At 50.7% G+C, this 17,099-nt stretch overlaps 1 protein-coding gene across 4 annotated transcripts in view; it reads left to right on the forward strand.

Annotated features, from left to right (window-relative positions):
- Window positions 2,957-17,099, forward strand: part of SLC39A11 (solute carrier family 39 member 11) — a 281,978-nt gene continuing 267,835 nt past the window's right edge. For 2 of the 4 annotated variants that reach the window (XM_005694468.3, XM_005694469.3), the window contains exons 1-3: window positions 2,957-3,064; window positions 7,243-7,361; window positions 13,195-13,233. In XM_005694468.3, coding sequence (XP_005694525.2) covers window positions 7,254-7,361; window positions 13,195-13,233 — 147 coding nt within the window. In that variant the 5' untranslated portion in view covers window positions 2,957-3,064; window positions 7,243-7,253. Of the gene's footprint in view, window positions 3,065-6,714; window positions 6,878-7,242; window positions 7,362-13,194; window positions 13,234-17,099 lie in introns of those variants that run through there. The other 2 variants (XM_018063902.1, XM_018063903.1) reach the window with 1 other exon arrangement.

Genomic DNA, 17,099 nt, shown 5'->3' on the forward strand with positions numbered 1-17,099 from the left:
GAAGCAGAGTGGGGGAGGGGTACGGGTGGGTCAAAGGTGAGCAGACTCAGGTCACGTAGGGCTTCCTAGGTGGAGGAAGGCAGCTAGAGTTTCACTCCAAGGGCACAAGGAGCCCTCTGAGGGCTGGACTTCTGTCTCTAAAAAATTACTTAGGCTGTTCTTTGGAGGATGGTCTGGGACCTGATGACTCTGCGGTTAAAGAATTTACCTGGAGTGCAGGAGACACGGGAGGTGTGGGTTTGATCCTTGGTCAGGAAGATCCCCTAGAGGAGGCAGTGGTAACCCACTCCAGTATTCTTGTCAGGAAAGTCCCATAGACAGAGGAGCCTGGCGGGCTACCGTCCATGGGGTCGCAAAGAGTCGTGCAGGATTGAGCCCCTGACACTAATGCTTCCTTCATCAGGGAGATGAAGTCCGAGGTCAGGGCAAGATGATGAGTCAGAGCTATTATTGTGGGCAAAATGGATGAATTCTGGATATATGAGTGGGGTATACTTAGGAAATCCCCTGAAAGAGCAACCAATAAAAAAAAACCCTGATATTTTAATAGCACTTTTTTGAACTGCCTATTACTTTCACTTCCGTAATTCCTTCCGCATATCAGTGCCAGTTCAATCGAGTTTATCATCCACACTTTGAAAGAACCAGCGCCCCAGGCTCAGGGGCTTATCTTAGTCCTCCTGACGTGTCAGTGGTCAGACTTCAGGAAAGGGAAAGAAACAAGAGGCCAGAGGGGCTGAGCGAGCCCACTCTACATGTGCGTAGCTGATCTTCATGTGCTGGGGCCCAGCAGAGCAAGCAAAGCCTCATAAAGTATATGTATATATATATATATCATATGTAATATATGTATATAAGTGAGAGTGTTAGGTGCTCAGTCATGTCTGACCCTTTGTGACCCCATGGACTGCACCCTGCCAGGCTCCTCTGTCCATGGGATTCTCCAGGCAAGAGTACTGGAGTGGGTTGCCATGACCTCCTCCAGGGCATCTTCCTCACCCAGGGATTGAACCTAGGTCTCTAACATTGCAGGCAGATTCTTTACTATCTGAGCACCAGGGAAGCCCAATAGTATATATAATATAATATAAATGAATGACAGGTGGAGCTCGAGGACCATGACCCTCCAGTCTGCTGGGCGTGGGGGCCCGGCTGGGTGGTGGGCACTTTGTTCCCTTTACAGTCGCTTGTCGGGAGCACAGAATGATTGATTATTTGCAGACCTGGGACAGGAAGGTGGGTACGGAGACTCAGAGGAATATGGGGTTTACCCATGGAAACCCACGTGCTGTATGGGGCTTCCTCCTGACTCCAGAGCCTAGGCTGCAGTACCTTGTAAGGGAAACCTTGAGAGGGAAGGAGGCCAGGGGGAGGGAGGAAGAGAGAGAGAGATGCGTCCATCGCCCTTCCTTCCTATGTGCACCAGGAAAAGGCCATGTGAGCACACAGTGAGAAGGCAGCCGTCTGCACACCAGCAAGAGAGCCCTCACCAGGCACGAATCTGCACGTGATCTTGAACTGGTCTTGCAGCCTCCAGAAGTGTAAGACGATAGATGTCCAGTGTTTAAGCCACCCAGCCTGGTGTTTTCTTACAATGGCCTGAGCTGAGATAGCTGGCCTGGCTCTGCTCTGTGTCTAAGAATCTCCTGAGGGCAGAGACTGCCTACAGTCACCATGCCGCCTTCCCTTTTTGGAAGGGAAGGATACGGTGCAGTCACCAGTGTCTACGACTGACTTCTCTGGACAAGAGAAAGAGGGCTGCTCCTATCCGACCCTCTGGTCTGTGGCCACAGTGATTATGGGCAGTGTTTCTGGTTACCCTCTAGAAGGGTCATCAGATACAATGCACGACACCCAGTTACAGCTGAATTTCGGATAAGCAACAAATGTGAAATGTGCTTTTGGCAGGAGTATGTCCCAGATAATAGTGAGCTGCTTGGAGAAGGAACACACAGGATATGCGCTGTGTGTTCAGTTACTAAGTCATGTCCGACTTTTTGCGACCGTATGGACTGCAGCTCACCAGGCTTCTCTCAAAAATTGTTGTTTACCTAACATTCAAGTTTAACTGGACATCCTCTCTTTATTTTTGGCTACACCTAGCAACACCCCCCATGGTCCTTTCCTAGAAGGCCAGGAGAGCAAAGCACTGGTTCTCGATGAAGGGCTCTAGGATCCGAGCACCAACGCTACTGGTTCAGAACAGAAAACCTCTGCAGAGGCTTCCAGAACCAGAAGCTCTGAGGGCGCCAGCATTCTGTGTTTTGACATCTCTGGGGGTGGTTCCATTCAGTCCAGTCGCTCAGTCATGTCCGACTCTTTGCGACCCCATGAATTGCAGCACGCCAGGCCTCCCTGTCCATCACCAACTCCCGGAGTTCACTCAATCTCACGTCCATCGAGTCAGTGATGCCATCCAGCCATCTCATCCTCTGTCATCCCCTTCTCCTCCTGCCCCCAATCGCTCCCAGCATCAGAGTCTTTTCCAATGAGTCAACTCTTCGCATGAGGTGGTTAAAGTATTGGAGTTTCAGCTTCAGCATCATTCCTTCCAAAGAAATCCCAGGGTTGATCTCCTTCAGAATGGACTGGTTGGATCTCCTTGCAGTCCAAGGGACGCTCAAGAGTCTTCTCCAACACCACAATTCATTGGATGTTGTCATTTGAGGACCACTGACCTAGAGAATGATGCTGATGGTGGGAGCTGCAGGTCGCATGCTCTGTTGCTCACCCAGGACGCTGCCAGAATGCAGCAACTTAACTGAGATCAGGCACGCTGCAGGGTGTTGTTTCTTTGGGTTTCTGTGGCTTCCTGGAAGGTTGCCCAGGGTTGTGCAGTGCTCAGTTCTACCCGCCCCAGTGTCTTCCTGAGCCCGCAGAGGCTGTGAACCAGAAAATTGATTCTCCTGCCGGATCTGCCAGTTTTAGCAGGCGGGGCGGAGCTTGGTGGCCGGGACACGTGTGCCTGGAGGGAAGCAGGAAGTGACTCCGGAGTGGAGCCCGGAGAACCGGCAGCGGCTGCGGGGCTGATGGAAGTGGAGAGGGGGCTTGAGAGGGCACCGAAGTGAGTCGGCTCTTCTCGCCTTCGGTGGGGCTGGAGGCCCGGGGTCTGGGGCACCCAGGAGCCGAGCGTGGGGCCTGGAAGGGCAGCCACATGAAGTTTGGAAGGAGGTGTCCCTGGGAGAGGAAGGGGTCAGGAGAGAAGCAGGGTGGCCTCGGCAGGTGGCAGAGGAGGGGGAGGGCTGCCGGGAGCACGCCCCCTGCCCCTCTCCAGGGCAAGCTGGCGGGTGTTGTCCTTCTGTTGGCAGTGGTCCCCCAAGATCCCTTTCATTCAGTGCTTCCCAGTGGGCGTGTGGAGGGGGTACCCCAGGAGCAGACCTGGTTGCAAGTCCAGCTACCCCAAGTCCCCTCCGCCAGGCTCTGAGGGTCAGCAGGACCCTTGAACTTGACTGGGAATCTGGTTAAGGTGTGGCAGGCCCAAGGAGGTGCATTTCTCATCAACCCCCCCGGGTTGGCAGGTCCTCAGACCACACTTTGAGTAGCCAGGTATTGGAGACCAGTTTCCACAGTCACAGGATGCCCAAACCCGAATCACTTTGCTCAGTTCCAGTCTTGGAGTCAGGGCAGGCATGCGGGTCTCGTGAAGCGCTCTTTACACCTGTGCAGCTTTTCCATCAGCCTCTTGAAGCTGCCTCTTGGAAGTGGGGTAACAGGTTTAAAAGGGAGAGAAAAGACAGAAATCTTCTATCCGCCAGGAGCCCTGCGCTGCTATGTGTGGGGAGGTGCTGGCATCTTTCAAGCTGGAGCAGGCAGAGAATCATCTTCCCTCCCGCAGAGGGGCCCGGGCTTATGATTTAATATCAGGTCCTGGGAAGTCTGAGGCCCACTGCAGAAGTGGCTTTTGAGCCACCCTGGCCGACCTTCCGTGTTGCATACTGGAGAAAACTTTCTGCGCTCTTGTCTCTGCGTGGCGGAGGCCCTGCCGATCCCTCACGGGGCAGGAGAGCTCACTTTCCAAGCTCTCGGTCTTGTAGAAGTTCTTCCAGTTTTAGACCCGTGCTTTCCACTCTGATGTCCATCCCCCGTGGAATGCGGGGGGGATGCTATGTGCGTGCATGGTCCCTGGCTCAGTCGTGTCTGACTCTTTGCGACCCCATGGACTGTAGCCTGCCAGGCTTCTCTGTCCATGGGATTTCCCAGGCAAGAATACCAGAGTGAGTTGCCATTTCCTTCTCCAGGATATCTTCCTGCATTGACGGCAGATTCTTTACCACAGAGCCACCTGGGAAGCTCCTATAAAATATTAATTCTGACTCAGCAAGTCTGGGACGGTACCTGAGATTTTGCATTTCTAACTCAGCTCCTAAGGGCGCCCAGCGCTGCTGGTTCTGGGACCACCCTTAGAGTAGTGAGGTGTTTTTTTTTTTTTTTTAAATACTTGTTTATTTTGGCTGCACCAGGGTCTTAGTGGCAGCACGCGGGATCCGCGATCTTTGTTGAAGCGGCGTGCGGGACCTTCAGTTGCCGTTATGAGAACTCTTAGTTGCGGCGTGTGGGATCTAATTCCCTGACCAGGGATCGAACCCAGGTTGCCTGAACTGGGAGTGCAGAGTCTTAGCCAGGGACCAGCAGGGTCATGAGGATTTAAAACAGCAAGGAAGAAACTTCTCTGAGGAGCGCTGGGCTGGCATCCCCAACGATAAATCCGCTGCTATTGGGTTGGCGAGGACGGTGGCCTTGGCCTTCTCTCTGTGTCTCTTTTTCTTACATCTCAGGGTGCCTGTGCATAAATAGAGTCTTGGAAGAGTGTTTTCGTCTCCCACCAGCCCCCAGGAACACCCACAACCTCCCTTGTTTGCCAGCCCACAGAACCCACGTCGTCTTTGGCTGTTTGGCGAATGTAAATGATTTCCTCTTTTCTGTAGTTGCTAAAAGGAACATTCAACGCTGAAAAACAAAGTTTTTTTTTTTGTTGTTGTTGCTGTTATGACCTGGCTTGGATGATTACCGAGAGGATGCTAGCTGTGTGCCTGTCTTTGTAAATCTTCTTTGAAATTTGTATCCACAAAGATCGGTGTAATGATCCAAATGTCTTAGTTTAGAAGCACAGACCATTCTCTTTAGGGTGCCTTAACAAGATGCCTTATGTAAAGAGGTGGGTTTTTTCTTAATGGTGTTTTTTCTTCATTTGGGGCAGGCATCCTCCTGAACTCCACTTAGACTCTGGAGGCCCAGGCTGAGTCCAGAGATTCTGTTTCGAGCTGAGGTTTCTTGGTACCTTGGCTGAGCCTGGGCGCAGCTGGGCTCACTTGGGTTTACCTGGGTTCACCCTGACTTACAGCTTCCTAGATCTGAATCCTGCTGGTTTGCTCACCCTCTTGGCATAAGAGGGCCCATCTACCCTCTGCCCGGGTTTCCTTCCAGGGTCAGAGCAGAATCGACAGCTTTTGCCCTGCAAGTTCAGGGTTGCTGGCTCCTCACAGACCACTAGGGGCTGGCAGGGCTGAGCCCACTGGGGTCATGTCCAGCCCTGTGAGTGCTAGAGGATCGGGGGAGCTGAATGAGCCCTTTCAGATGAGGCCTTGAGCCCTGGTATTTATTGTACCAACTACACACAGAGCTTTTCAACAAGTGGGTTTCTCTCCCTTGTAACTTTCCACAGGTGAGGTGACTCCCTGTCATTTCAGAGCTAGAATTTAGAACATGTCCAAGTCTAGAGGAGGTCTGCCGGGCAGAACCAAGAGGGCACGGCACTTCCCTTTCCTTCCTTGGTGGGCAGTGGTAACTTCAGCCTTGGGAGCAACAGTGCTTAGTGGGGGGGCTTCCCAGGTGGCTCAGTGGGTAGAGAGTCTGCCTGCAATGCAGGGAACTCAGGAGATTTTGGTTCAATCCCTGAGTCGGGGGGTAGGGGTTGGAAGATCCCCTGGAGGAGGGCATGGCAACCTGCTCCAATACTCTTGCCTGGAGAATCCCATGGACAGAGGAGCCTGGCGGTCTGTAGTCTATGGGGTTGCAGAGAGTTGGACTGAGCACACACGCACACGCTCAGTGGACTGGGGGAAACGATACCTGGGTTTTGTTTCTGTGTCTTTGCTTATTCAGGGTAAGCCTGCCCTTTTCAATTCAGCACGTACGTTTTGGGGTGCCAGAAAACCCTATTTTAGGGGGGTATCAAATGTGAAAAAGCATCATCCCTATTTTCAAACAGCGAATGATATAAAAGATGAAGGAGGCAAGCCCACACAAAGAAAGCAGTGAAGACGTGCCCTGGGACCAGAGTGGAGGGAAATCAGGGACCGTGGCATCGAAGTCGGCTTTAACAGAGGATGCCCTGGGTCTGATGGCGGGAGGCTGGGGAGGAAACTGGATGAAGAGAGACTTAGAGCAGGACCATTTGGGGCTTGTGAAAGGCGCCGCTAATAACAGGGTTGAGCTGTAATACAGTGCCCTTGCAGGGTGCAGTGGTTGAAGAGTTGTTGGGTGAGTTGACGGTCAGCTGATGGAGTGAATCCTTGGCGGCCACAGGAGCTGCCGTGAGAACTGCTCCAGAGAGCTGCTGAAAGTTTGATTGGGCTTCCTTGGTAGCTCAGATGGTAAAGAATCTGCCTGCAGTGCAGGAGACGTGGGTTCGATCCTTGAGTCAGAAAGAGCCCCTGGAGAAGGGAATGGCTACCCTCTTCAGTTCTTGCCTGGGAAATCCTAGGGACAGAGGAGCCTGGCGGGCTGCAGTCCGTGGAATCGCCAACAGTTGGATGCGACGGAGCGACCAACACTTTCTTTGGGTGGAAGAGCTTCAGGAGGGCATCTGAGCTGGTCAGCCTGTGCTCGGAGGAGACTAGACCGATGATGGATGATAGGCAAGGCTCAGGCGAAACAGGTAGAACATGCCCGAAGGCTACAGTCAGACCCTCCCAGGCTCTCTCCCTCCAGGCTAAGGAATCTGCATTCTTGGCGCGTCTTTGGAACCATTTCCCAGTGCCATCCCTCCTCTCATGTCGTCTCCTCCCCCACGTCTCCCGGGGCGTCTCCCTGGGCGTCCCCAGGTGTCTCCTTTCAGAGCTGGATGGCTTCCAATAGCTGGGGTCAGCCTGGGTGAAGCCGCCCAGCCTGGCCTGGGCCGGGTCACTGACGTCACTGACGGGTGTGCGGGCGGCTCCCATGGAGGACCTGTGGACCCCTTAGCGCGCGAGCATCCAGGGGAGGGACCACGGGCGGTGACCCTCTCTGCTTCTCTGCACACAGCCGTATCCAGCATGCTCCACGGCCACAGCCCGGTGTCCCAGGCCCTGCTGGGGACCTTCTTCACCTGGGGGTTGACGGCGGCCGGGGCGGCCCTCGTGTTCGTCTTCTCTAGCGGACAGGTGAGTTGCCGCGATTTGGTTCTGGGGGGTCGTGGGAGGGCCCTATGTAGTGAACTCTGCCCTTTCCTTCCCTCCCCCCCTGCAGCCCCCTGCCTGGGGGCTCACCGGTCCTCTGCGTCTCCCTTCCCGATGCCCAGTGTTTGGGCCGTTCCGAGCCCCCGCCTGATTTCTCTGCTGCCCAGGCTCTCTCGGGCCTCAAGCAGGTGGCGACGTGTGTGAGGTTTGTCCCTGTCGCCCTGAGACCGCGAGGGGTGGAAGAGACTCCGGGAAAAAGCGAGGGGGCCGGCTCTGTCCCTTTCAGCCCATTTCTAGGCTCTTCCTTTCCTCCCTCACCCCCTTTGGGATGAACACACACAGACCTGCCCCCCTCCCCCTAGGCCCCTGAAGACCCCACCCCCACCCCTACATCTCCCTACATCGCCCCTACGTCTCCCAGAGGCCCCCTCCTTGTACACTCCGCGCACCCTCCCGCCCCTCCCCAGCCCACGCCCGCCTCCTGTGCCTGGAGGCCCTGCCTCTCCTCCAGCCCAGGCTGCCCGAGTCCACGGCATCGTGATGAACGCAGAGTCCCTGCGCCCGCCGTGCTCGGGACGCAGGCAGGGCAGGTGTGGTGAGCGGGCATGTGCTGGAGGAGGGAGGCAGACCCGCCGAGAGGCCCGGGAAGCCAGCCGGCTGGGGTCCTCTCATGTCAGGACCTGTACAGCAGTGCCGATGTTGTCGGAACTGGGCTGGGAGCCTGCGGAGACTGGTCAATAGGTGACCCAGCGCCCTGCCCGTCTCCCAACAGCTGTGCCAGGTCGCCCAGGGTCCTGTCCTCGAGCCCTTCCGGGGTACAGCAGCCCATGTTTCCATCTCCCCCAGTTTCAGTTACATACAGAAGCAGAGATGTGAGTCGGAAGAGCTGGGCTCTGGCTGGCCGGCTGGCCGCAGAGACCTGAGTGGAAGTCCACAGGCCCCGAGTGAGCCCGGTCGGTGCTGTGGGGGCCGCTCGGAAGGGAGAAGCCATCACAGAGGCCCCCCTCCCCTGGGAGCTGGGAGCCCCTAATCTGTCTCCCGTTAGTATTGCCCCCAGGTCAGTAGGAGGAACGGCTGAGACACTTCGCTGTGCAGAGGCGTGTCAGGGGTCCCCACGACTTCTCACAGATGCCGTGATTCACTAGACGGGCTCGTGGGACTCAGTACATGGCTGAGCCGTGTCGTCGTCGCTAAGCTCTATTACAGCAAAAGGACACAACAGCTTCAGTGAGAGAGAGACAGCCAGGGTCTGGGGAGATCTGTGCACAGGTTTGGGATCTGACGCCCCCTTCCTCCTACGAGGGGGCACGGAGCATGCTCCTTCCCCAGCAGTGCCAACGCAGTAACACGTGGACGATGTGTCTGCCCAGGGACGCCCCGTTCAGGCTCGGTCCTCGAGGTCTTTACTGGGGGCTGACCACAGAGGCGTCTGAGCCACCAACCCAAACTCCAGACTCTCAGAAGGAAAGCAGCTGTCCCAGATAAATCACGTGGTTTGTGAAATGGGCACAGGGACCCACCCGTACCGGTCAGGGATGGAGGGAGCAGTCCCAGTGCCAGCTTCCCAGCAGCCAGCTAAGGACCAGCCTTGAAAGCAGTACCTTCTAGAGGGAGCAGGCTCAGCAGGGCCAGGTGAGCCCTCTCTGCACAGGAGCTGTGCCGGAGAGGTGGGAAGGGCCAGACGTGAGGGATAAACCCAGCGTGGACGGGAGTGCCCAGAGGCAAGCACTTCTCCTGTCCCAGTGAACCCCAGCTGATATAGGGGCTTCAGTGGGGTTCCTGGGGGTGATGGACACTCAGCCATCTACCCTCCACTGCTATCAACAGCGACTCAACTTCACTCGAAATTCGTTTTCTTTTTTTTAAAGAATATTTGTTTATTTGGCAGCAGTGGGTTTTAGTTGAGGCACATGGGATCTAGTTCCCTGACCAAGGGTCAAACCCAGGCCCCCAGCCTTGGGAGTGCAGAGTCCTAGCCACTCGGCCACCAGGAATGTCCCCCAAATTCATTTTCTTGATTGAAAAAAAATCATATTGTAATTGTAGGGAATTAAAAAAATGTGGAAAAACCGAAAAAAAAAAAAATGTTCTCGATCTCACTTTTCTGAAAGGAAAACTGAAATATTTGTTAAAATGTATTTGGCTGTATTTGAGTATACAAATACTGACATATCTGTTTTCTATACATAATGAGGATCAAATTATGAATTTCCATAATGAGCATTTTCCACTGGATGTCATAGGCATCCCTCCCTAACCCTAAATGGTTTTTTGATTATTTTGATTAGTTACTTAGAGAGCTGTAGAACATCCCATAAAACGCAGTGCAGTTTATTTAGCCAGTGTCCAACAGCTGGACAGTTAGTTTTTGACTGAACAATAGCAACTGTGTCCATGTGGCTAGAGATTATATAACTTAGGCCCCTCCTTAAAAAGAAAATATTTTTATTGAAAAACACAATGCCTATAGAAAAACGCACATTTTATGGACTTCCCTGATGGTCCAGTGGTTAAGAATCCACCTGCCAATGCAGGGGACACGCGTTCGATCCCTGGTGCGGGAAGATCAGCTAAGCCCATGCACCGCAGCTGCTGAGCCCGAGATCCGGAGCCCTCGAGCCGCAGTAAGAGAAGCCACCGTGATGGGAAGCCGGTGCGTCACAGCTGGGGAGCAGCCCTCACTTGTCGCAGCGAGAGAAAGCCCGCGTGCAACAATGGAGACCCAGCACACCCAGAACAAATACGTAATTTAAAGAAAGGAAAATGCACATCTTCTGAGTGTACAGCTCGATGACTTTTCACCAGTGTCCGTGGAATAGTGCCCAGATCAAGTACTAGAATAGGATCCCCCCAACCCCTGACAGGCAATGCCAAAGAATGCTCAAACTACCGCACAATTGCACTCATCTCACACGCTAGTAAAGTAAAGCTCAAAATTCTCCAAGCCAGGCTTCAACGATAGGTGAACTGTGAACTTCCAGATGTTCAAGCTGGTTTTAGAAAAGGCAGAGGAACCAGAGATCAAATTGCCAACATCCGCTGGATCATGGAAAAAGCAAGAGAGTTCTAGAAAAATATCCATTTCTGCTTTATTGACTATGCCAAAGCGTTTGACTGTGTGGATCACAATAAACTCTGGAAAATTCTTCAAGAGATAGGAATACCAGACCACCTGACCTGCCTCTTGAGAAACCTGTATGCAGGCCAGGAAGCAACAGTTAGAACTGGACATGGAACAACAGACTGGTTCCAAATAGGAAAAGGAGTATGTCAAGGCTGTATATTGTCACCCTGCTTATTTAACTTCTTTGCAGAGTACATCATGAGAAATGCTGGGCTGGAAGTAGCACAAGCTGGAATCAAGATTGCTGGAAGAAATATCAATAACCTCAGATATGCAGATGACACCACCCTTATGGCAGAAAGTGAAGAAGAACTAAAGAGCCTCTTGATGAAAGTGAAAGAGAAGCGTGAAAAAGTTGGCTTAAAACTCAACATTCAGAAAACGAAGATCATGGCATCTGGTCCCATCACTTCATGGCAAATAGATGGGGAAACAGTGGCTGACTTTATTTTTGGGGGCTCCAAAATCACTGCAGATGGTGATTGCAGCCATGAAATTAAAAGACGCTTACTTCTTGGAAGGAAAGTCATGACCAACCTAGACGGCATATTAAAAAGCAGAGACATGACTTTGCCAACAAAAGTCCGTCTAGTCAAAGCTATGGTTTCCAGTGGTCATGTACGGACGTGAGAGTTGGACTATAAAGAAAGCTGAGCACTGAATAATTGATGCTTTTGAACTGTGGTGTTGGAGAAGACTCTTGAGAGTCCCTTGGCCTGCAAGGAGATCCAACCAGTCCATCCTAAAGGAGATCAGCCCTGGGTGTTCATTGGAAGGACTGATGTTGAAGCTGAAACTCCAATACTTTGGGCAGCTGATGTGAAGAGCTGAGTCATTTGAAAAGACCCTGATGCTGGGAACGATTGAAGGCAGGAGGAGAAGGGGACGACAGAGGATGAGATGGTTGGATGGCATCACCAACTCAATGGAGATGAGTTTGGGTAAACTCTGGGAGTTGGTGATGGACAGGGAGGCCTGGCACGCTGTGGTCCATGAAGTCCCAAAGAATCGGACACGACTGAGAGACTGAACGAAACTGAGCTGAACTGAACCCCTGCCCTCCCCTGCAGCAGTCCTTTCAGGGTCCCTTGCAGTCCCTACCCCAGTCCCTTACTCCACTCCAAGGGCGGCCCGTCTCCTGGTCTCCAACAGCAGAGCTTCGTTTTCTCTGCTTTGTAGAGTGTACTGTATAGTGAATGCTCTTCTGTGTCTGGCTGATTTCACCCTATTTATTGCTCAGTTGGTAAAGAATCCACCTGCAATGCAGGAGACTGGGGTTCGATTCCTGGGTCGGTAAGATCTGCTAGAGAAGGGATAGGCAACCCACTCCAGTATTCTTGGGCTTCCCTTGCGGCTCAGCTGGTAAAGAATCTGCCTGCAATGCGGGAGACCTGGCTTTGATCCCTGGGCTGGGGAGATCCTCTGGAGAAGGGAAATGCTACCCACTCCAGTATTCTGACCTGGAGAATTCCATGGACTACAGTCCATGGGGTCACAAAGAGTTGGACACGACCGAGCGACTTTCACTTCCACCCTTTTTGGGTTTCCTGAGTGCCCTGCCTGCCTGTGAGATCCAGTCACGTGGGTGTATGTTCTCCTTTCTACGCGGTGTCCTCTGTGTGTATTCATCCTCGTGACCTATCCATTCTGCCGTTGGTGGACCTCTGGGTAGTTTTGAGTTTCGGCTCTCACAAGTAATGCCATAAAAAGCATTTTTGTCCACAAATCCGCTGAATCCAAGTATGTGTTTCTGTTGGTAATTACGCATGGCCCTCACGGCTGGGTCATAGGGCATGCTGATGAAGTTCCACTGTGAGCGGATGCTGCCAGCTTTCCAAAGTGGCTGGACCAGCTTGTACGCCCACCTGCAGTGCTGGAGGATTTTGGTTGGTCGATGTGCTCCTTGTCAGTACTTGTCAATTTCCAACTTTATCAGTTCAGTTCAGTCGCTCAGTCATGTCCGACTCTTTGCGACCCCATGAATCACAGCACGCCAGGCCTCCCTGTCCATCACCAACTCCCGGAGTTCACTCAGACTCACGTCCATCGAGTCCGTGATGCCATCCAGCCATCTCATCCTCTGTCGTCCCCTTCTCCTCCTGCCCCCAATCCCTCCCAGCATCAGAGTCTTTTCCAATGAGTCAACTCTTCGCACGAGGTGGCCAAAGTGCCAGCTCCTTAGTGAAGTCGATCAGTCGTGTCCGACTCTTTGTGACCCCCTACCAGGCTTCTCAGTCCATGGGATTTTCCAGGCAGGAGTACTGGAGTGGGTTGCCATTTCCTTCTCCAGGGGATATTCCCGACCCAGGGATCGAACCTGGGTCTCCCGCACTGTAGGCAGACGCTTTACCCTCTGAGCCACCAGGAAAGCCCATACCAGCTCCTTACTAAAGGTTTGTAGCCGTGGTTTACAGGGAGCGCTGAGAAAGATGTAAAGCACGTGGACCAATGTGAGCCAAGGGTCGTGCTAAATGAAGCCTCTGATTGGTTGTGGAATGGATGGAAGGTTTTAAAAAAATTTTTTTTCCCCTGACTCTTGGCTCATATTATAAAGACTGGGGTCCAGGGTTCCAGATAGATTTGCAAGCTCTGGCCTAGGCTTGTCTTTATTTATGTGGCTTTCTTAGGCTTTTGATTGCCTCCTATTCCATGAAACATTTCTTAGAAACTGAAACATCTCTTTTTCGTTTTCAGAGGCGGATCTTAGATGGAAGCCTTGGCTTTGCTGCAGGGGTAAGTCAGCGCATGGTGGGAGGGATCTGAGTGGAGAATGTTTCTTCTGTTAATTCTCTGCCAAGGGCTATTTCCAGCCTCTGCCCTTGTGGCCACGTTCCCTCTTTGTAATTTCCAGTTGCCAATGGCTCCCTCTGATCGCTGACCCTGTTTGCGTCCAGCAAAGGGAATGCCCCTGCCTCTCCTTAGATCGAGAAAGAGGCTTGTTGGCAGCTGTCTCAGGACTTGTAACTAAGTATTCCAAGTGAGGTATATATATTTAGGGAGGACTTAGCACAGAGCTCTGTTGGCACTAATCAATATGTTCTTTACTCCTCCTCATCACCCATAGGGCCTTATATTATGGATATTTTCAAACATCTACAAAAGTGGAGAGAATCCCATGAGGTACCCCCGGGTACCCACAGCTCAGCTTCAATCATTAGTGACATTTTGCTAAGCTCATTTAACATACCCCTCCTCCCCCAACCTCCTACCACCCAGTATATGTGGGAGGGAGAATGTTTTGTAAAAGCAAATCTCAGACATCATATAATTTCAGTTGTAAATTCAATGCACAACTCTAACTGAATGATTTAAAAAAAATCAGCATGGTATTATCACACCTACCAAAATTAATATTTCCTTATTAGTATCCAATATTTGACTTCACATTCAGACTTCCTCTGTGTCTTTCAAAGGTGTCTCCTAAAACCCTTGTTAGAATCACGATCCAAACAAGATTTTCATATTGAATTTGTTTCCTCTTTTGGGGGCATAGCTCAAGGTTTACTGGGTCTTAGTTTCCTGGCCAGGGATGAAACCTGGGACTTGGCAGTGAAGGCATCAAGTCCTAACCACCAGACCACCGGGGAGCAGCCTTGAATTAGTTTCATACTGAGTATTTTCAGTCTCTTTTATTCTTTAACAGTACTCTCCCCAACCCCACCATTTCCACCCCTACCCCTAGTAATTTGTTAGAGAAGCTGAATCGTTGGTCTGTAGAATGTCCCACGATTTGACCTTGGCGGATTGCTTTCTGGTGCTGTTGAACTTGTTCCTCTGTCCCCTAGGTCTCCCGTAAACTGGGAGTCAGACCTAGAGACTCACTTAGTGCGGATTCCATTTTCCAGGCATGATACCACCTAGCAGCGCTGTGTATTCCAGTCTCATCAGTCACATTTAGTGCAGGTCAGTCGCTCAGTCGTGTCCGACTCTTTGCAACCCCATGGACTGCAGCATGCCTCCTTGTCCATCACCAACTCCCGCTCAAAGTCCAGCTCAAACTCATGTCCATCAAGTCAGTGATGCCATCCAACCATCTCATCATCTGTCATCCCCTTCTCCTCCTGCCTTCAGTCTTTCCCAGCATCAAAGTCTTTTTCACTGAGTCAACTCTTCACATCAGGTGGCCAAAGTATTGCAGTTTCAGCTTCAGCATCAGTCCTTTCAGTGAATATTTGGGACTGATTTCCTTTAGGATGGACTGGTTGGATCTTCTTGCTGTCCAAGGGACTCTCAAGAGTCTTCTCCAACACCACAGTTCAAAAGCATCAATTCTTCGGTGCTCAGCTTTCTTTATAGTCCAACTCTCACATCCATACATAACTACTGGAAAAACCATAGCTCTGACTAGACACTTTTGTTGGCAAAGTCATGTCTCTGCTTTTTAATATGCTGTCTAGGCTGGTCATAGCTTTTCTTCCAAGGAGCAAGCATCTTTTACTTTCATGGCTGCAGTCACCATCTGCGGTGATTTTGGAGCCCCCAAAGTAAGGTCTGTCACTGTTTCCATTGTTTCCCCGTCTATTTGCCATGAAGTGATGGGACCAGATGCCATGATCTTAGTTTTCTGAATGTTGAGTTTTAAGCCAACTTTTTCACACTCCTCTTTCACTTTCATCAAGAGGCTCTTTAGTTCCTCTTCACTTTCTGCCATAAGGGTGCTGTTATCTGCATATCTGAGGTTATTGATATTTCTCCCAGCAATCTTGATTCCCGCTTGTCCTTCATCCAGCCTGGCATTTCACAAGATGAACTCTGCATAGAAGTTAAATAAGCAGGGTGACAGTATACAGCCTTGACAAACTCCTTTCCTGATTTGGAACCAGTCTGTGGGTCCATGTCCAGTTCTAACTGTTGCTTCTTGACTTGCATAAAGATTTCTCAGGAAGCAGGTCAGGTGGTCTAGTATTCCCATCTCTTGAAGAATTTTCCGCAATTTGTTATGATCCACACAGTCAAAGGGTTTGGCGTAATCAGTAAAGCAGAGTAGATGTTTTTCTGGAATTCTGTTGCATTTTTTATGATCCAGCAGATGTTGGCAATTTGATCTCTGGTTCCTCTGCCTTTTCTAAATCCAGCTTGAACATCTGGAAGTTCACGGTTCACATATTGCTGAAGCCTAGCTTGAAGAATTTTGAGTCTTACTTTGTTAGCATGTGAGATGAGTGCAATTATGCAATAGTTTGAACACTCTTTGGCATTGCCTTTCTTCGGGATTGGAATGAAAACTGACCTTTTCCAGTCCTGTGGCCACTGCTGAATTTTCCAAATTTGCTGGCATATTGAGTGCAGTACTTTCACAGCATCATCTTTCAGCATTTGAAATAGCTGAACTGGTGATGCTTCCTAAGGCCCACTTGACTCTGCAATCCAGGATGTCTGGCTCTAGGTGAGTGATCACACCATCGTGGTTATCTGGGTCGTGAAGATCTTTTTTGTATAGTTCTTCTGTGTATTCTTGCCACCTCTTCTTAATATCTTCTGCTTCTGTTAGGTCCGTACCATTTTTGTCCTTTATTGAGCCCATCTTTGCATGAAATGTTCCCTTGGTATCTCTAATTTTCTTGAAGAGATCTCTAGTCTTTCCCATTCTGTTGTTTCCCTCTATTTCTTTGCACTGATCATGGAGGAAGGCTTTCTTATCTCAGCTTGCTATTCTTTGGAACTCTGCATTCGAGTGGGTATATCTTTCCTTTTCTCCTTTGCCTTTAGCTTCTCTTCTTTTCTCAGCTATTTGTAAGGCCTCCTCAGACAACCATTTTGCCTTTTGCATTTCTTTTTCTTGGGGATGGTCTTGATCACTGCCTCCTGTACAATGTCATGAACCTCCGTCCATAGTTCTTCTGGCACTCTGTCTATCAGATCTAATCCCTTGAATCTATTTGTCATTTCCACTGTATAATCAATCATAAGGGATTTGATTTAGGTCATACCTGAATGGTCTAGTGGTTTTCCCTACTTTTCTCAATTTAAATCTGAATTTTGGAATAAGTAGTTCATGATCTGAGCCACAGTCATCTCCTGGTCTTGGTTTTGCTGACTGTATAGGTCTTGTTTTTGCTGACTGTATAAAGCTTCTCCATCTTTGGCTGCAAAGAATATAACCTGATTTCATTATTGACCATCTGATGATGTCCATGCATAGAGTCTTCTCTTGTGTTGTTGGAAGAGGGTGTTTGCTATGACCAGTGTGTTCTCTTGGCAAAACTCTGCTAGCCTTTGCCCTGCTTCATTCTGTACTCCAGGCCCAAATTTGCCTGTTACTCCATGTGTTTCTTGACTTCCTACTTTTGCATTCCAGTCCCCTGTAATGAAAAGGACATCTTTTTTGGGTGTTAGTTCTAAAAGGTCTTGTAGGTCTTCATAGAACCATCCAACTTCAGCTTCTCCAGCATTGCTGGTCAGGGCATAGACTTGGATTACTGTGGTATTGAATGATTTGCCTTGGAAATGATCAGAGATCATTCTATCATTTTTGAGATTGCATCCGAGTACTGCATTTCGGACCCTTTTGTTGACTACTCCATTTCTTCTAAGGGATTCTTGCCCGCAGTAGTAGATATTATGGTTGTCTGAATTAAATTTGCCCATTCCAGTCCATT

Source organism: Capra hircus, chromosome 19, assembly GCF_001704415.2.
Source record: "Capra hircus breed San Clemente chromosome 19, ASM170441v1, whole genome shotgun sequence".
In the NCBI taxonomy this organism is placed as follows: Eukaryota; Metazoa; Chordata; class Mammalia; order Artiodactyla; family Bovidae; genus Capra; species Capra hircus.